This window comes from Habropoda laboriosa, unplaced genomic scaffold (assembly GCF_001263275.1).
Source record: "Habropoda laboriosa isolate 0110345459 unplaced genomic scaffold, ASM126327v1 scaffold2, whole genome shotgun sequence".
Lineage (NCBI taxonomy): Eukaryota > Metazoa > Arthropoda > Insecta > Hymenoptera > Apidae > Habropoda > Habropoda laboriosa.
The window spans coordinates 3,669,098-3,687,754 of NW_017100190.1; the positions used below are offsets into that span (position 1 = coordinate 3,669,098).

Here is an 18,657-nt window from a genome sequence, read left to right on the forward strand (position 1 = left end):
ACGCCTTTAAATCTTTCCGTGATAAACGCTAGAAACTCCGGTGAAATTGTGTCGACTATGGAGTATTATAGAACACGTGTGGTAAAGGTTAAGGAACAGCTACCTGGTTGTAGTAGTTTCCAAACGTGGTAGAAAACGAAATTCTTAACTGGAGAATTTAACCCCTTTGCGCTGTGCTAGCACCGCCACGGTGACATTCATAACATCCATCGTAATTCGCTGATGAGTCAAATATTTAAACACTCGGGGTTACAACGTATGCCAAATATCGCGAGAAAGCGGGCATTAACCAGGTGTTCAAGTGTTAACGAAAGAAATCAAAATTGACGAACTGTTCTTTTCGAAAAGAAACATTCTCTTTACCAAAGTTTCATTGCAAAAGTGTGTCGAACTCGCTGATTAGTAGTATCGAAGGGCTAACAGGGTTAGAACCCTATTGCTGCAACTGATTATCGGCAAAATCTTTCGCTTCGGCGACTAAAAATTGTCAAAAATTCGAAATTTATTATTTTTAAATTTCTATTGTTAGATTAAAGCGAGAGCACTCGAAGGACTGAATTTTAAGCAAAATTTAACGATCGAATTAAGGCGAAAGTGTGCCAAACATCAGCAACGCGCCTATAGGCACCAATTGCAGTGAAAGGGTTAAAGGGGTAGTATACTCAGGTAGAAAATAAAAGATTCCTAATTAAGTTAAAATACATAAATGCGTAACTTCTTAAAATTCAATTTTTTCGTTCAAAGTACACTTCGCTGTACGCCACAAGATCCGTAAGAAAGTACGAAATCAATTTGAAAGGATCGCGAAGAAGTTCTTAAAATACATAAATGAGTAACTTCGCTGTACGCCACAAGATCCGTAAGAAAGTACGAAATCAATTTGAAAGGATCGCGAAGAAACATCGCCGGTCTAGCCACTTTGGTTCACCGGTAGACGTGTTAAAAATCGTCCGACTAGATTTCGCGATTAGACGAGCACGGTTTCACAGGGCTACGTGACTAGAGCCTGGTTTCCCGGACTGTCTAATTAAAGAATGCGAAACGCCCGGTGTTCATGTCCGCGGGACATTAATCTAGAGCAAACATGGCCGTTCTGGGCTCTGCGTATCGAGCAAGGCTATCATGCCTAATGCGCTAATGACTCTTGGATCGATTAGCCTCAACACTGTTCATTCTCATCGCCTTATTTCCGCGTCTGCTCGCTCGCCGCGCAACATTGTCCTAATCTCTCTTTTCACCTGAAATCGCCAACGTCTCGAGCCAACAAGGATGTACGTTGTAAAGGTTTATTTCGCGTGACTACGAACGCGGAGAATTTATTCCTCCTTTTCTTCAAACGAATATCCAGAGGAGAGAAAACTACAACGCGGAGAAAAATAGCTGTTCGAACGACGAAGAGCGTAGTTTGATTTGACGAGAATCGGTAAACGGTACACCTGTTATCGATTACGCGAACCAAAGTTTCAGCATAACATTTTTCGTCCCTGTCCGAGAATTTTCTACCTGTCCGTTCGGACGAATCGATATTGTATCGCGATAATTCCACCAAGGGTGGACAAATTCTATTCGAACATTGGAGAAAAATCGTGCCTCCACCCTTGAACTTTGAAAAAGGAGGATGTCGTCGGTGGAGAATTGAAAAATTCAAGAGACGAACGTGAAAGTTCACCGTGGATAATAATATACACGTTATAGTTGCACGGTAATTATTGTTCTTTTTTTTTTTTTAGATTTTAATAAAGTGCAACCACAAAGATGCAATCTATTCTCTGTTACGTCGACAGGTTGACACTCCACTTATGCAGTTCTCACAGGCACACCTATCTCCTTCGCTGTTGTAACGTGGAATCGTTTATCTCATGAATTATATTTCGAATCGCGAGCCACTTTCCGCATTTAACAGGCTAAACTTACACGCAAATATGAGAGAACGTACATATGCGCCGTTCCGTACTTTTTTTCTTCACTTCGTACGAGAAACTTTCCACGTGAATTATACTCTATTTGTGTCTCCGTCGTTTATTTCGCCGAACGGTGAAGAAAAAAGAAATTTAAGAGGCTCCTTCCTTTTAATTATCCCCTAGAATTCCATAAAACCGGCGAAAGAAGCCGCGGAGAATCAACAATGGCCGCTGATACGCGATAGACCCCTGTGATCTGGTTCGTTCGCGACCGAAATATCCGCGCGAAATTACAACCTAGCCGGAAGTCGTTCGATCCCGCTCGAGATAAGATCGTTTGCATATACACACACACGCATCACCGCCGTCGCTGTGGACTTCTCGAGTAAAGCGAGAGCGGGGAGAAAAGCCGCGTTTCTTTGGCGATCCGAGGCGACCCTGGCTTTTGTTTCACTTAGCACCTCGGCGCGGCGAGGAATTAGCACGGCCGTAAAGTTTCGTGGAAGGCACCGCGCACGTCCGGTCTACGACGATTTGCATGCGAAAGAAAAAGGCTAGAAAAAGGCCGGGAGACGGAATGAAAACGAGACAGAGACATCGAGAGACGAAGAAAGAAGGGTAAAAAGAGGGGCAAAAAGGACGAAGTCGAAGAATAGAAAGAGGAGGAATTGACCCAGGGGGCCTAATTACATTTAGAATAGGCGTATTTGAGTTGAAAGAATGGTTTCCTCGAAATCGACGCCAATTTCACGACCGCTTCACGTCTTCATTCTGTCGCGCCTCCCTTCTTCTTGTTCCTCGAGCCTGCTGGCTATCTAACAAGGATCAGAACACCCCAGAGGGAGAGACGAGAAGCTTCTCGAACGGAAGTCTCGAATTTGAAACAATGAAACTCTCTCTTATGTTCGCGCGACTACTTTGACGAGAGAACCTCTCCTCTCGGACGAGGCTTTTATGGCTCTATTCTACGTCCCGCCTCTTTCTTCATTCCTCTGTCTTTCTCCCTTCCACCTTTTTGTATCTCCATTCACGACTCTCTTGCAACCGTTCCACAGAAGGTTTCGAGGATTTCCTTTATCTCTCTTTTTCCGTTTCGACCACTGTTCGAAGAGTTTCGTGGTGGGACCGACGCAGGCTTTATCGTTCGCGTTTGCACGCGGCTACTATACACTCCGATGGACGAGTAGGACGAGAGCAAAAGAAGAGAGGCAAAAAGGAGCCGCTGCTGCGGGCATCTCGCCTCTGACAATCAGCGGCTCTACCTCTCTCTCTCTCTCTCTCTCTCTCTCGTGGCCCTGCCGAAAAATACGTGACACGCGAAAATCAATTTCAACGCTGGTTGCCCCGTCGTCTCCGGCCGTAAAACCTATTATAGAAGCCTTTGCTGTGATCGTTCTCTCGCTCGTCCGATTCGCTGTCGTCACGCGGCTTCAACGGTGTCTTTTTAATTTTTCTTCGCGTCGGAGAACTGGTGTGGGACAGCTAGCGAGCCTGACGATTTCGCCTGATGGCCGTATTAAATCTGAATTTTACATTTGACGCGTGCAGGCGATCGCCGAATAGAGCGATCAAGCGACGATTGAAAAGACAACGCGGAATCGAAGATTTCAGACTTTTAGGCTTCCGGGTGTAAGCCGTGTCCTTGTGGAATAAGTATTCCGATTGCAGTTCACTTTTTGAGAGGCTTAAACTTACGATTGGAGACGATTTACACTACGGTCTTCCATACTCTTAATTCTACTTAAAAAAGGAGCCCCGTAACGTATTAATCTCCAGCTTCGTAACCTCGCGATACGTGCCAAGCGGGCAATAAAAGGTAGCGCAGAGAGCTGAATAGAAATGGAGTGAATCGAAAGGTGGCGTAATCTGCGTGAAATTTATTTCTATTTGTCGTTGGAGGGTCGCGGATGATCGCCCTACGTCTGGAAATCCCCGAGTCGTCGCCACGGGAGCGATTTCACCGAGCGAAGGGCACGCGTGTCCTCTCTTCTCTCGTAGTTTCGCGGTGGTACGAAAGCCCCGGTATAAACGTACACAAAGAAGTGGGAAGGGAAACTCACGTGGACAGAGTGATTATTGGACGCGGTGGATCCACGGAGCAAACTGAGACGGATCGATCGCATAAATCTCCCGGCACGGCGTAATATAAAGCCGAAGGCGACCAGGCTCGGACGAGCCAGAGAACGACTGACATAAATACGACTTAGCGAGTCCGCTATCCACCTCTCTCGACTAATTGAGAATTATTCGGCCGCAATAGCGTCGCGCCAGCCAACGCTAATTTCACTGAGTTATCGGAGGAAATCCCGTCGAGAGGAACGCACCAGGATTACACGTTGCTTCCCTGCCTCTCCCCTTGCTGGAATTGCTCAAACATAACGCACCGGTGGATTACGTTCGGTTGAAATTAGAAGGCGACTCTCTCTCTCTCTGTTTCTCTCTTACGGCTGGACTGATGTGAACGGTGAAATTCTGGTAGACTGCTCTAGAATGTTGAGGTTGTGTTTGTTATGGTTAGTGTTGGGGACGTAGAATGTCAGAAATGAAGGGAATAATTTATATGTAGTGTCGTGAGAAGTAGGTATATATCTACACTTCGAAAGACTGGAAAAGGTACTTAAAAAAATGATAAATCTGTCTTGGTTAACGTAATTCGTAAGTACAATAGAGTGATCTTCGCGGTATCATAGAGAGTTGAGAATGAAAGAAATAATGTTTACGTAGTATCATAAAAACTTTAGAGAAGCTACTTAAAAAAATGGTAAATTTGTATAATTGGTTAGCGTGATTCGTAAGTAAGAATGATCTTCACGGTATCATACGAAGCAATAATTTCTACGTAGTACCATAAAAAGACTTTGGAAAAGCTAGTTAGAAGAATGATAAGTTTGTACATTTGATTAACGTAATTCGTAGATGAGACGATCTTCACGGTATCGTATAAAATTAGGAATAGAAGACATTACGTTTACGCAGTATCATAAAACCTTTGCAAAAGCTACTTAAAAGAATGATAAATTTCTGTTTGCTTAACTTGATTGGTAACACCGCGCTCTGGAAATATTAAACGTTGTAACGCTAAACGAACGCTAATTCTCACGGGATATTCAAATTCCGCAGGTTCTATGAAAATCGCATCGAGCACCATCTTCGCGGAATAATATATGCCCGAAAGGTACGATCAAAGTGAAAGCAACACGCGGAGTAATGAAAGATGTCACTTTATAGCCGAACATCCAGAGATGTGAAATATTAACGCTATCAGCAGTAAAAGAACGTTTAAAACGTGTTAAGAAAGAAAAAAGAAGCCGTGTACAGGAGGTTATAGAAATTCTGTTAATTTTCCGCCAGTCTCGTATTATTCGTGCACATCGAGGTGTCCGTAACGCGTTCGAGCTTCACCCTTTCCCTATCCTGGCGAAAATGATATCATTAGCATCACTTTACGTCCAATTTGACCGGCCGTGACGTTTTATTATAACTGGTAACCGGTGATTTCGCTAGCACGATAGCTACCCTGTAATACAAAGTTGCACGAACCGTGAGCTCGACACCGTCATAATTTCCAAGCCAATCAGGGGGCTTCTTGCGTGCATTAATAGTCAGCGCGTATGTACGCTTTGTGCATACGAGAAAAAAGAAGAGAAATAAAAATGAATCGAATTCGCCATTATTCCCAGCCAACGCACCGTGGCCATCTGTCCGCGGCAATTGTTGCCCGATTTTACTTGCTTATTGTCGCCTGAAGATTTCCGCAGCATGTGTTCCTTTATCCCCCTTTTTACGAAGCCTCGTGAAAGGAAAATGTCCACTGTCCAAGAACACGCCGAGAGACATGCACGAGGGGAAGAAAGCACGCTACTTTTCGCATCGTACAATTTGGTTACGTGGGTGATTGTTCGTGTGCGATCTAAACGCGAATTATTGTAGCGGATAAATGGGACGAGCGAAAGTCTGTCCTGTTGCACGATAGCGCAAGGCGTGATCTTTCTTCCGGAGAACTTTTTTAACAGATAAATTATTCGGAAATGAAGACACTGTAGAGGTAGCGTTACAAGAATTTGCAGATTTAAGGATTTACAATTTTTGTAACTTTGGAGGGATGAAAGTGGATTATTGGAAAAAGTGTGGAAATTATTTCAAGATTCGAAAATTATAGGTTCACTTATAAAAAATTGGAGGTACTCTTGAAAACTTCGAAATGAATAGACTGGTAACCTTTGAATTATACGCGATAAAAAATAAATTCGTGTTCGATACATTAGCAATGCATAGGTCCTCTTCTTTCTTCGATTAACGCAATTATTCGCTTGCGTAAGTGTATACACATACATACAGATTATCTAATCACATTCACGCACACGCATACCGTGAAACTGCAGCTACGCAGCTCGCAGGGACACGCCGATGGCTTTATTTTTCTCCCAAGTTCGGCTGCTCGTTGATTGCTTCTTGTATGCGGCGGCAATTAGTTCGCACTAACGAATAAGCTAAGTACGCAAATTAATTCTAAATTCGAGGGAGCACTGTATTCCTATACGACTAGTACGACTAGCGCGATACAAGCGTCGTTCCTCGAGGCACTGGTTCGGCAGCCACGTAAACACCGACTGAGGACGTATCGTCCTGCCCGATTTCAGCTCGCTGTTTGCGCGCAGTTCGCCTAGGCGAAAACCTCGGAGTCGAGTAAATATCGCGTGCAACTCGGAATATTTTTTCCACACCGAACATAAGAAACCCCAGTCACGGTCGTTCAACGTACACCGAGCCAAACACAGAGCTAGCGTCCTTTTGAAAACTATCGCGAGTTGCTCTCGAGAGTATCTCTCGCGAGTGGGCACTGCCTCTGAGAGACTACGTATGTAACGCGACTTGCCCTCGAATGTGTACAAATTCGTAGGACTGTCGCTTTGCAAACACGACGCAATTTCGTATTCTCGAGAGAACTCTCGTCCGAGTAAAAAAATTTCAGGGAAAACAATTACTCGATAAATGAAATTACCGATTTAATCACTCTTTACGAAGAAAAATCGTTGTCGTGGAATACAAGCGCGGAAAAAAGTCCGCGTTGTTCGAAGAAGCACGGAAATTTCAGTGAGAAATTGCCGGAAAGTGAGAGAAAAGTGCAAACAGACGTTTCCACCGAAAAGAAGAGGAACACGCAACAGGACTCCACTTGCGTACGGTTACCAGGTCGTAGGAATCAGCATGTCAGGGTGCAAGACGAGAGTCGGGTGTCTTCGAAAAGGCAGCGCACACTTGTTCGAAAACCGAATGGTCACTTAACGCAGCGGGGGTGCCGGCTTGTCGAGTAAAAAGTTCTGCCGGCATCCGGACTGCTTTTCTCTCTCTCTTTCTCTCCCTCGACGATATAGGGGGAGGAGCGACTGGTGTTTTGTTTGTTCGGCAAACTGTCACAACAACTCCAAACGAACAGCCCACCCTCCTTTTTATCTTTCCCTTCCTTTTTTTCTTCCTCTCTTCCTTTCTACGCGTTCCCTCTTACTTAACTCCTCGAGGATCCGGAAATTCTAGTGGCCCTTTAACGTGACTAATTCCTGCGTCTCTCTGGTTAGAAAACGCGTCACTTGATCTCGTTTTCACCACCGCGAAACCATCCAAACAGAGCAACATACCGTACACAGATTTCAGAGTGATATTCTCGTCGAAATTTCTTACTATTCCATTCTGATTTTCCGCGTTGACAAGTTAAACATTTTCTGTATTCACAGAAATACTCCGAGCCGGAATAGTGGCTCGTTTCGCCGTCTTCGAGACGAATTTTCTCGCAGTATAGAAAGTGAAAATTCGAATAGACGAGAAAAGACAAGTTTGAAGTTAGTTAACGTCTCAATTCCGCTTCCATAATCGAAATTGTCCAGTGCAGGAGATATCAAGGAAGTTCTCTCGTTCACCATAATTTCAGGCAATAAAAATCGACGTCTCGATAGCTAGACAACGACTCCAAAAGGACTTGTCAGAGCTGTACGAGGGACCACCCAGGCGACCGGCATTACTCTTGCAACCCTTTTTTCCCTTTCACCTCCGGAGGATCCAGAAACTCGAGTATCCCTTTAACGCGTCTAACGGGTGTTTCCCTCGACTTCCACGTAAAAGAAAACCACAATCGATTTTCTCCTGTACCAGAAAATATCGTGGAACGAGAAGTGTACAGGTAAATCGATCTCCCTTGAATCTCTCTCGAATCCTTTACGCAATACCGCCGGGAAGAAATGCGGTGAATTGCGCGTCGCGAGCATAAACGCTTAATTACAGAATCGTCCATGGCGCGTAAATATTTTCATCGCTTCTCTAAGCGCGACACCTCGGTCAGCCTCGTTATTATGACTGATCATTTCAGCTGGCTCTCGCGACTATGTTGCTGGCGAGAGCGACGTCGTGTTTCGCTTAATTACCAGCTCGATCGTTTGTCGTTGTAACGAGCGGCCACGCGGACGTGTGCCAATCAGAACACGTAACGATAAACGGCCACCGCTGGAGAAAAAAAAAAAAACGGGGACTAGGCTAATTGCTGTTTAATTAATAACCGAAGGATTGTCTTGGTTAAGTAATTCGATTGACACCGTTGGAATATTAATTTGTGGAATTTATTGGATGGACAAAAAAATGGTTGTTACGTTGGCGAGGAAAATTGTAGTAGTTAACACGTTGTAAAACGGACTAATTGTAGTTGAATATGGTTTCTAGAGAGATTGGTAAAGAGACGTGCGTTATTTATGGTTTGTAGAGAGATAGGTAAAGAAATCCGCGTTGGAAATGTTAATAATGAAAAATTGATTAGAGATCAATTAACACTTGGTAATATTATACGGTGAAATTGTTTGGGATAGTGTATGAGAATGGAATATCGTTAATTGCGAATGGTACAGCAGAAAATTCTCGATCACTTTTCTGTATCACCCTGTATCTCTTTCTTCTAGAATTCTCATTCTTCCACCAAGCACAACCGTCAATTTTATTATCACAATACAAGATTCTCGCGTAACAAGAATTTTTCGACCATTTTTCTAAAATTCTCACTTTTCTCTGCTTAACCCTATCAAGTAGATTCTCGCAGAAAAGGGATTACTTTTCCAGAATCATCCTGTATCTCCTAAAATCCTCGTTCCTCGACGCTTAACCACCAGCAACCCCTCCATTAAAACGCCATAATTCCCCCTCTGAAACATCTCTCGATTCCCGATCTGCCCCAGAAACGACGAAAGAAAGAAAAGAAAAACGAAGGAACACCAAACTCGATCGAATTTCCTGGCTGATACGAGCTCCCTTCCACGGTGTAAGTATGCTCGAGAAGTGAATGCGCGTTCGATTTCATTAATAAGCCGCGTTAAACCAGCGTCGATTCGGCTGGTTTAACTCGCAAACGAGGAATCGATCGGCAAATTGTATCTGGCTGTCTGTTAGCCGTCGATCCACGGCCCGCTTTGCGTGTTTTTATCGGCTACCTGCTTCGCATTTTCGTGTTTACCTCAAATTACGCTCTCTCAAGCTGGTCGATTTTTTCCCTCCTCCTCCTCCTCCTCGTCCACGTGAAACCTACCTCTATTCCTCTCCCGTCTCGAACACGCATATAACACCCCGACATCGTGGCTGAACGTACACCACCTTTTTACCATCGTTCGCTGGAAGTTTAGAGATGCTGTTCGAGCGATTTCCACGCGCGACACGCCGCAGACCGACCGCATCGTCGTGCATCGTAAACAGCTCTCGATATCGCGCGATATCCACGGTGGATTTTCATGGTTTTTTGCCGGGGACAATCGAGCGTAACGACGACCGGCGAGAGAGACTCTAAGCTGTATCCGAACAGCGCGAACAAAAGACACCAACGTAACCGGGATAGAGAAGTGTGTACAACAGGTTTGTCGAGGAAGTTGAACGGCGGTTAGATTGCCAGCAGCGGCAGGGGGGAAACTTACGTTTCCAGTTCGGTGTAAAGGATCGTTTGGGATGTTTGTTTGCTCACTCTTTTTACCTACCACTTAATCAGATTAGATATCAACGGTAGATAGAGGATGCAACTTTGACGCAACGTCTGGCTCACGAGCACGAAGAGACAGGATTAAGTATAGAGATCCTATGGCATTATTACTACATTTTACGTGCATGTAGTTGAGGAAGTAGCATTTATCGATCGTTAGTAGCTTCTTGCATTGATCCAGAGGATATTCTTCTGCTACAGCAGGACCTCGATTAACCGGATCGCGGCTATCCCTGGTTTCGATCAACCGAGCTCTCATATTTACCAACAACAAACGACCGTGTCTTACGACTTTCTTCTTTTTTCTTCCGCGGAATCTCTCTTTTATTAGTTAGAAAAAAGGGTAAGCAGATACTATGATTACACGATAAAAAGGAATGCAGCGAAATATGCATGCTCTGTGTAATGCAGTAAAATTGAGGAAAATAATATTAAAAACGGCCATGAGAACGAGTCCGAGAAATGTATAGAACCGTACGTAAATCGTAACTAATCAGTTTTAACTAATTACTGCCGTTACCGAATGGCGTTCATAGTCATTTTTCCGATAAATCCCGACTAATCAAGGTCCCACCTTAATTAACACCACTCCAGACATAAAAAAAAGAAACTACCATTCGATCGTAATCTATAATACAATCTCCAGCGAAGAATTGCAACAATCGCTCGGAAGAAAATGACGATCAGAGCTGAAAGCTCCCGTTGGAAATGAAACGATGGAAGAGTGAGTGGGCCTGTATCTCGAAGAATCTAACAATTGGGTAGCAGCGCAAATCGATACCCGGCTTGATTCCCGTACAGGGCAACGCGTCGAAGCTCGCCGCGGGACGAAGAACGACAAACAGCCATCCGGAGGAGAAAGGTTGGCAAAGAGAGGAGAGGATAGGGAAGGTTGAGTGAAGAAGACGAAGGAGAAGCGAGGTGGAAGAGAGGAGATAAGAATGCCGCGTAAGTATAGAGAGCATAATAATCAGAAGTAAATTGCGGATACGTGAGGCTACCGTGTTGTAGGGGGCCTCAGGCCTCGCTGACCACGTCTCCTCTCTCTTCCCTTCGATTTCTCTCTCTCTTATTCCGCCAATGTGTTCCACCCTGTACACGCACTAACTCACTCACTCCTATATATACACGAAAACATTGTATGTGTATATATATATATATATATATATATATATATGTATGTATGTATATAAAGATGAACGTGTAAGGACATGGATTGTACGTATGATCGGGAATACCTAACCTACCGGTAATCTAATTTGAATCCTGAGGCCCAAGCTTCGGTTGGTAATGGAACACGTATCGAATAATATTACGAGCGATTCGATTCGATATCATTTGTAATTCTGGTCCCGGAGACCGCAACCAAGAATCCGACGAAGGTAGGTTGAAGGTAGCCCTGTCTGTCGGCCAGCTACGATCGCTCGTGTGAACAACAACACACTTTATGCGTATTCCGGGTGGCAAAGGGGTATAGAAGGGAAGAGAATCGCTATGGATCAGACTGGCAAAAAGCTTCCCCGCTTCGATGGGAGAATGATATCGCGTGAAACGCGGCCAACTTCGAACCCCCAGCAGACTTAGCCAGAACTGGGATGTAATGGAAATGATCGAATTCCGCTGAGATGTGGATCCAGCGCGTGAGAAATCGCGAGATCGAGAGTTCTTTCGGGATGCTTGATCGGGGAGCGATGCGTTTCGTGTCAAGTGTTTGGTATAATTATTTGGAAATTGAGGGTTTTTAATGTTTCGCGTGTTTCTTAGAAAAGAACGTAAGATGTCGAAGAGTAAGAAAATTAAAGGAAGACTTGAAAATTTGTGGTGTTGTTTGAAAGTTCAACGAAACAAAATGAATGAATATTTCTTAAAATAAACTATAAGAGTAACATGTCGAAGAGTGAGGAAAGGGAAAGTAGAGATCAAAATCTGCGAGCGCAGAATTACGTAGAAATCGAGATCTTCACATATGTATGTGACATTATTGTTTCAAAGTTCTTCTTAGCGCAGAATCTGAAAAATTGAATCGACGCTGAATACTGTTCACGAAATAAAATACAAATTTCCAAACATCCCAGGTTCAAAATTTTCACACGATAAACCTCGAGAATTTCAGGAAACGATGACCGCGTTTCATTAATTCCGGCCGGTTTTCAATACGCGTGCGGCCAATCACAGGACCTCGTAATGGCCCGTGTAGCCGTTGCCTCTTTGCCTAATGTTAGCCCTTTTAAAGAACGTATCATAAATTGCGTAAAGCGAAGGCGCACCAGCTTTTATGCTACGCTGCCTCGGGCGAACGATTCCCCTTCTCACCCTTTTCGCTCTCCTTCGTCATCCTTCTCTGCATCATCCTGTGCTCGGAAGAGGCTCCCTTGCTCGGACCAGCTAAAAAGTAGCGTTTTTGGGCGAAATATAAAATTGATAAAACCCACAGAACACCCCCATCACCCTCGAGCAAACATTCCGATCCCTAACGAATCTCTATTAGAACGTGATTTCCTTTGTTGTCCAACGATCATTAGGTTGGACCAAGTTTAACGATAAATTAACGTTCCCACGAGAATCAATCATACCCACTGATGCATATTTCCCATGTGACGTCATTATTCGTGTACCACGGTAATTGAAATAGAGCGGAGAGAATTCTTCCTTCACACTTTACCCGTGTGTCGAATCCCGTCGAACAGAGTCGTACGAATTTTCCTGTTATAAAGCTAGCGATAATTGCTACAAAAAAATTTACCGTAGTGCGACTATAAACGTGTTTCATTGATTCTCATTTAATAAGTAACTCTTGTACGTTTAAAAGTATACAGTCTGACAGATACTACAGATACACTCTCGTTCCTAAGTATCAAGACACTTACTGGCTGTGAAGCGAACTTAAACAGTCGTTACAAAATTATTAAGGTCTCGAAAAGGAATTATTCAGTCAGGAATCTCTCTTTTACTAATACACGACATTAACTTTACCAAAGAAATGAAATTTAAATCCCGCAATACTCTCCGTTCTAATACCTCCGAACGACAGTGTACACGCACCGAACGATTAAAAGGGGTTAAACGCGAATATTAATCAGACGAATTAGCTAGAAATAAAATTAAAAAACAATTTCCCCCTTCCTAAGAATACACCCCCCCCTTTTTCCCGCCTTTTTCTCTTGTCCGCCAGCTCGCCGGGGCGCACAGCGGTGTCTTAAAGAGAAAAAGACTGACGAGGACGTCCCTTTGTCGAAATGTTTCGCATATTGGCCGCCGCCGTCGGAAGTGCTGGCTCGCGTTTTCTGTATCACGCTATATGCAAATGAGACATATGCTCTCGCCGCGCCACATAATAAATTACTCGTGTAGAGTTGGCCGATGTATAGGTGGGCCTAAAATTACGTACTGGTCCTGCCAGGGATACATACAAACAGATCGAGGCCAGGCTGCATCGAAACGCGAAACCAGCCAACAAACACGACGTTAGTGTACGCGCTCGCGCGCGTCAAACCATCCACGTCTGGTCGTCTTACGGGATAATACGTGGGCTCTTACGCGCCCCTCGAACGTAATGCCAAACTGTCCTTTCGCCTTTTAATTCCCTTTCTCTCCCTCTCTCTCTCTCTTTCTCTTTTCTTCTCTGTGTTAAAAGCCGACTACTCATCGCGGACGCGTTCGTGAAATTTTTTCATCCTACGCCACCGCCACCGTGCGCAGAGGTAATTGGACGATGAACGGAAGTGCGGTATGAAAATGATGAACGACCCCTTGATGCCCGAACAATCCAGCTACCTATGGTCGTCGTGCTGTATCCTTGTTATTAGCCTACCAAGAGCAGCCTTTCCACAAAAGAATATTCAAATTTATAAGGATAACGTTTAAGGTTGCCGTATATACATTTCCAGCCTTATTATTATTATTCGTCATTGGAAGAGATATTGTGCAGATTCGAAGGCAGGCCTCTGTTAATCAATTAAGACTGTTGCTCTTTTTTTTATCAAGCCAGATTTATCGAATTGATTTAAGCGTTCGCAAAAGAGAAAGTTATAGTATTAACTTCACTCTTGACCATGCGAAAATATCGCAAGCCTGCAGAATCGGAGAAAAAGAAGCAACAGGACTCCGATATCCTGATGCATGGATCCACGCGTGTAAGGCCGTCGTTTCTCTTATTATCATTCCTACCACCGTGACTCACTCTGCGGCAGAGATGTGTACAGGGAATCGTTTCAAGGATACGAAAAAACCACGGTTTATCCATCTCTATCTAAGAAGGGAACGGTTTCTCGAAGCGAGCAATAAGTGTCTCGAAATCCGCTTTGGGGCCACCCCTGACGAACGAGACGCGTTGTTTACGTGGCTCTTCCCCATCGGGGGAGAAAAGGGAATCGTTTCCTTTTTCTCGGGCAAACACACGGGCGGCGACGCGCAGCATGAGACTGTGGGGTTGTAAAACAATTTGCCCCGGCCCTGGTAAACAATGGACGATCACGAGGACGTTGGTTGTTCGAGAAGGGCCTGCTTTTAGAAAGAAAAGGGAGGCTCTCGTCCGCAATTCTACGTTTCATAAACCCTTAATTTTACGATGATTATTGCGGGCCCCTCCTGTCTCCTCTTTTTCGCCAATTTTAATCCCGCCAACGATGCCAAATTCAATTTGCCGCCGCGCCTACGGTCTCCCCGGGTTACGGAAAACTGGGTTTTACGATTCCTGTCTAACACGAAACGGCGACGGAAAAAAGGGCTCGTGTTTGCGCGGCCATCTTCCCTACTCAGGGGCCTTTTACTGCTGCAGGTAATTGGATTAAAAGAAACGCTGCGGAGATTATAGACGACGGAACGGTCTCTCTCTGTGTTTGCGCTGTCTATTCCACAGGATATCATCGGTAAATCCAATTTTTTAGAGTTAGCCCGCCAGTTGAGAGCTCGTAGACCCGAAATTCCCCTTCGAAACAAAGATTCTTCGCGTTTTACTGCTTCTTTGACGAAATTGTAATTCCATTAGGACCCAGAGATGTTTGAACGAGAGTTACGAAATAACTAAGAATGGAATTTTTACAATCAACCGCTTTTCCCTCGTACTTCGCATCTCTAGGAATGATCAAAACACGAGATATTTTATATTACTACACAGAAATTAATCGAATGCCTCCCTTTAACGTTTAACGCGGAATCGATAAGATCGTGAATGGTACACACCAGGATGGAATTCCACCCAATTGATCGGGTAATTGTGCACTTGCCCATCAGGTAAATACCATCAATCCTGGTCGCAATCTGTTCCGAGATTGATACTTCCGCGTCGAGGATCGAGTAGAATAGAGCAGACTCGTGGAACACCTTAGAAACGAGCAAGTGTAGAGGATGAAACGAGCCGCGTTGAAAAATGTCATCGTCGTTCAATTACGGTGCATCTCGTAACAGGCAGCACGAGCGGTTCCTAATATTAGTAACGTTCGCAGAAGCGTGCTTCTGGAAAGTAGCACTCGACGCTCGTCCCTCGTGCACCGAAATATTGTAACGAAGTAATGTAGCGAGAACGATAAAATTCGTAGAACAGCGGAGCAGGATAAGAAAAAGAAAAAAGGAAAAAAACCAAGTATTCTGTGTTCATTGTCGATTCCTTCGTTGAGTTCATATTTCACTGTTCGAACGAGGATAATGGAATATACAGGCGGTCGCGTGTGGTTGCACGCGGACTGTCACAGATGGGTGACGAACAGATGAAGACTTTATGTCATGCGACCGCGGTGTAATCAACTGTTTTCTGGAGGACATGGGACGGTCGCATTACGACAGATCGAGCTGGACATTATGTTGTCTGTCCTGTCTCGAAATGATAAGGTGATTAGTATTTTTGTTGGCCAATGGTCGTAAACGGAAACACGGAAGAAGATGAAGAATTTTGCGGTGAAGTATTTCATTCATTATATACCACCGGACAATAAAATTGAAGTATACGAGGGAGATTCGTGTTTCGTTACTTTTTATGGAATACACGATTTTCTGATATTTTATTGAACGAAGATAACGAAGAATTTGGGCGATTTCAGGATAGAGTGTTCGGTCTTCGGTGTAATTTGAAAGAAAAAATTAGTGTGGCATTCGTCGACGAGATTGTCAATGAAGATTAAAGCATGATTTTAAGATATTTTATTAAAGGACTTGTATAATATTCAGAGAATTGCCGAAGAAGACGAAGAATTTGGATAATTTCAAGGCAGAGCGTTTGATCTCCGGTGTAATTCGAAACAACAAACGCGAAATTTCACGAGCAAGCGTCGTACTATCGTCGAAAGGGTCTCGAGTAGTACGTCGTTCATCGACAAAAGCATCAATCAAAATTAAGGCCTGCATTCACCGATGATGTCAGGATGGGAGTACAAAAGCGTGGTTCCACCATTAATAAAGAAACCGTCCATTCGATTCTATTAAAATCAACTCTCTCTCTCTTTCTCAACGCACGATTTGCATGTGTGAATGAATGGCTCTGGGCATTGTTTTACCACGCTATCGTGACGCTGTACGCCTCGATTGAAATACGATATACGTAATCAGTTGCTCTATCATGCTTCCACGATAATTCCTATTTTTCCTACTCTTCCGTGCGACATTCTCGATGGTTCAGATTCTGAATAATTCACCGGGAAAAATCTACCGCGAAAGATCAAAGTTCGAAGACACTCACCTTGACTGTGCTCGCCAGCGTCGAATGTTTTGCTCGTCATTTGAAACAGGGCGTCCAAAGGGCTACCCTGACCTGTCGTCCTCTTCCCATGGTGTCCGCTCTGGGACCCATGCTGCTGAGACGGTTTCCTCTTGAACTGTTGCTGCTGTTGTTGCTGTTGCAACGCCGGATGATGGAGGCCGGGATGCATGCCGTGATGCAAACTGTGATGATGATGCGCCAGAGGATCGGGACTTCCAGAGTCGGAAACGGAGCTTCTTCCGGAAGAAGATGAGCTGCTGAGAGGTGGTTCACTGATGGACCCCGATATAGAGGCCAGAGACATGCCCATCAGAGACAGATCTCTGGGCGCTGTGGAATGATTATGGTGATGGTGCAAATGGTGTTGATGGTGAGGCTGCTGTTGCTGCTGATGAAGATGGTGACGATGATGATGATGATGGTTGAGGTTCGATTCTACCGTGTCCCAGGGACGAACGATCTTCGCCTTAGGTCTGTGAGATAGAATGTCTAGGATGCTGAAAGACTTCACTCCTCGTTCGTTCGTGTCTCTGTCCCTGTCGTCTTCCTCGTCCGAGTTCTGCATCTGCACCATCTTCAGTCGTTTCAAGGGTTTGAAGTAATCGTCCGTGGCACCAGCCGCCGAAGCACCGTTACTGCTCGTCCGACTGTCCAGCTCCTCCTCGTCCTCTTCGTCTTCGTCGTCGTCTCTCAACGTGGTCACGGAATCACCACCGCTGCTCTCGTGGGCACGCAAACCTCTGCCGTTCGACATCCTGTAGTCACCGCTGCGCGAGTAACTGTCCTCGTCGTCGATCATAGTGTCTCTCGGGTAGCTTCTTCGAGGACTCAGTCTGTCCACGTACTCTTCTCTCGACTGAGAGAGTCTCTCGTCTTCCTCGGCGCTCGGAGCGACAACTACGAGGGGTAAAGGGCTGGGGCAACCGACAGAGATCTCGTCCTCGTCGTCTTGAACGTCGCCACGGCCGGGAGAGCCTTTGCAAGGTGTCCGTCGGGGAGCTGGCGATCCTAGGCAGCCGGGCGTCGTGGCGCTGGAAGATACCGTCGTCGACGGTGACATCGTGTACGATTCTGTCATCTCCGTGGTGCACATTCCTGAACGACGATCTTTCGCACCCTGTGACGAGGCTGGATCCTTGGAAATTAGGAAAGGAACCGATCGAACAGAGTGAAACGACAAGTCAACAGTCTTTGCGCAACACCCGCGCACCGAACGACAACATTCACCAGGTTTCTACGAGTGAAAATTCAGCGACACCGCGGAATAGTAATGCATCTTTGCACCGTGATAACGTGCACCGTTCTCCATCGAAGCTTCGCTCAGACCGGCCGGTCCACTTGCATCGAACTGCTCATCCCGCGTTTGCGTACGAATCGCGACACTACCGGCGCTCGAATTTCGACGCAGTTTCTATATTCAACAATGCCCCGTCATTGTACGGACCGCTGTTCGTCCTCGGTCATCATTCGTCCCTCTTACATCACTATTAGAGACATTCTCCTACGACTCACACTGTATCTTCCGTCGTTGCGTGCCTGTCATCTCTACGATCCCCGATAAAACAGTCTCGCACTCGATTAAATCACAAAACGAACAATGTTAACGTATCGGCAACTTGTCCAAGCCCAACTGGACTCAACGACCACTGTCCACACTGTCAAACCATCCCGTTGGAAAAAAAGGAAAAGAAGGAGAACGTGTTCCTGAAACTCAGTCTGCTTCGTCAGCTGACTCAGATCGGCGCGGCAGTTCTTCACAGAAAATGAAAAGAAGAAAACGAAATTGCACACGCGTGAACGTTTTCGAGACGTCCCTCTGTCGCACTATCACGAGTCTGGAGCACAGGTTGTTAAGCAGAGTCCGGTGTTGGAGCGTTGAGACGCGGTCATGACGGCGGTTGGCTCGTTGTACGCGGACGAAACGTCAATACGGCGGATGGTAAACGAGCTACGGGATTTCGTGGCTCGCTATCAGGCCAGTCCAAGCCAGTGACTCGAAATGGTACGGGGACGGGGATCTCGGGCCGGTGTTCCCGCAGGGGCAGGCGCTTCTCTCTCGACCG

The 18,657-nt window shown here is 45.2% G+C and overlaps 1 protein-coding gene across 1 annotated transcript in view; it reads right to left on the bottom strand.

Annotated features, from left to right (window-relative positions):
* The window catches only part of LOC108580110 (barH-like 2 homeobox protein), a 51,117-nt gene extending 33,430 nt beyond the window's left edge, over positions 1 to 17,687 (bottom strand). Inside the window, exon 1 of the mRNA XM_017943776.1 lies at positions 16,574 to 17,687. Within this exon, the coding sequence (XP_017799265.1) occupies positions 16,574 to 17,687 (1,114 nt within the window). The remainder of the gene's footprint in view (positions 1 to 16,573) is intronic.
* Positions 17,688 to 18,657: the final 970 nt, after the last annotated feature.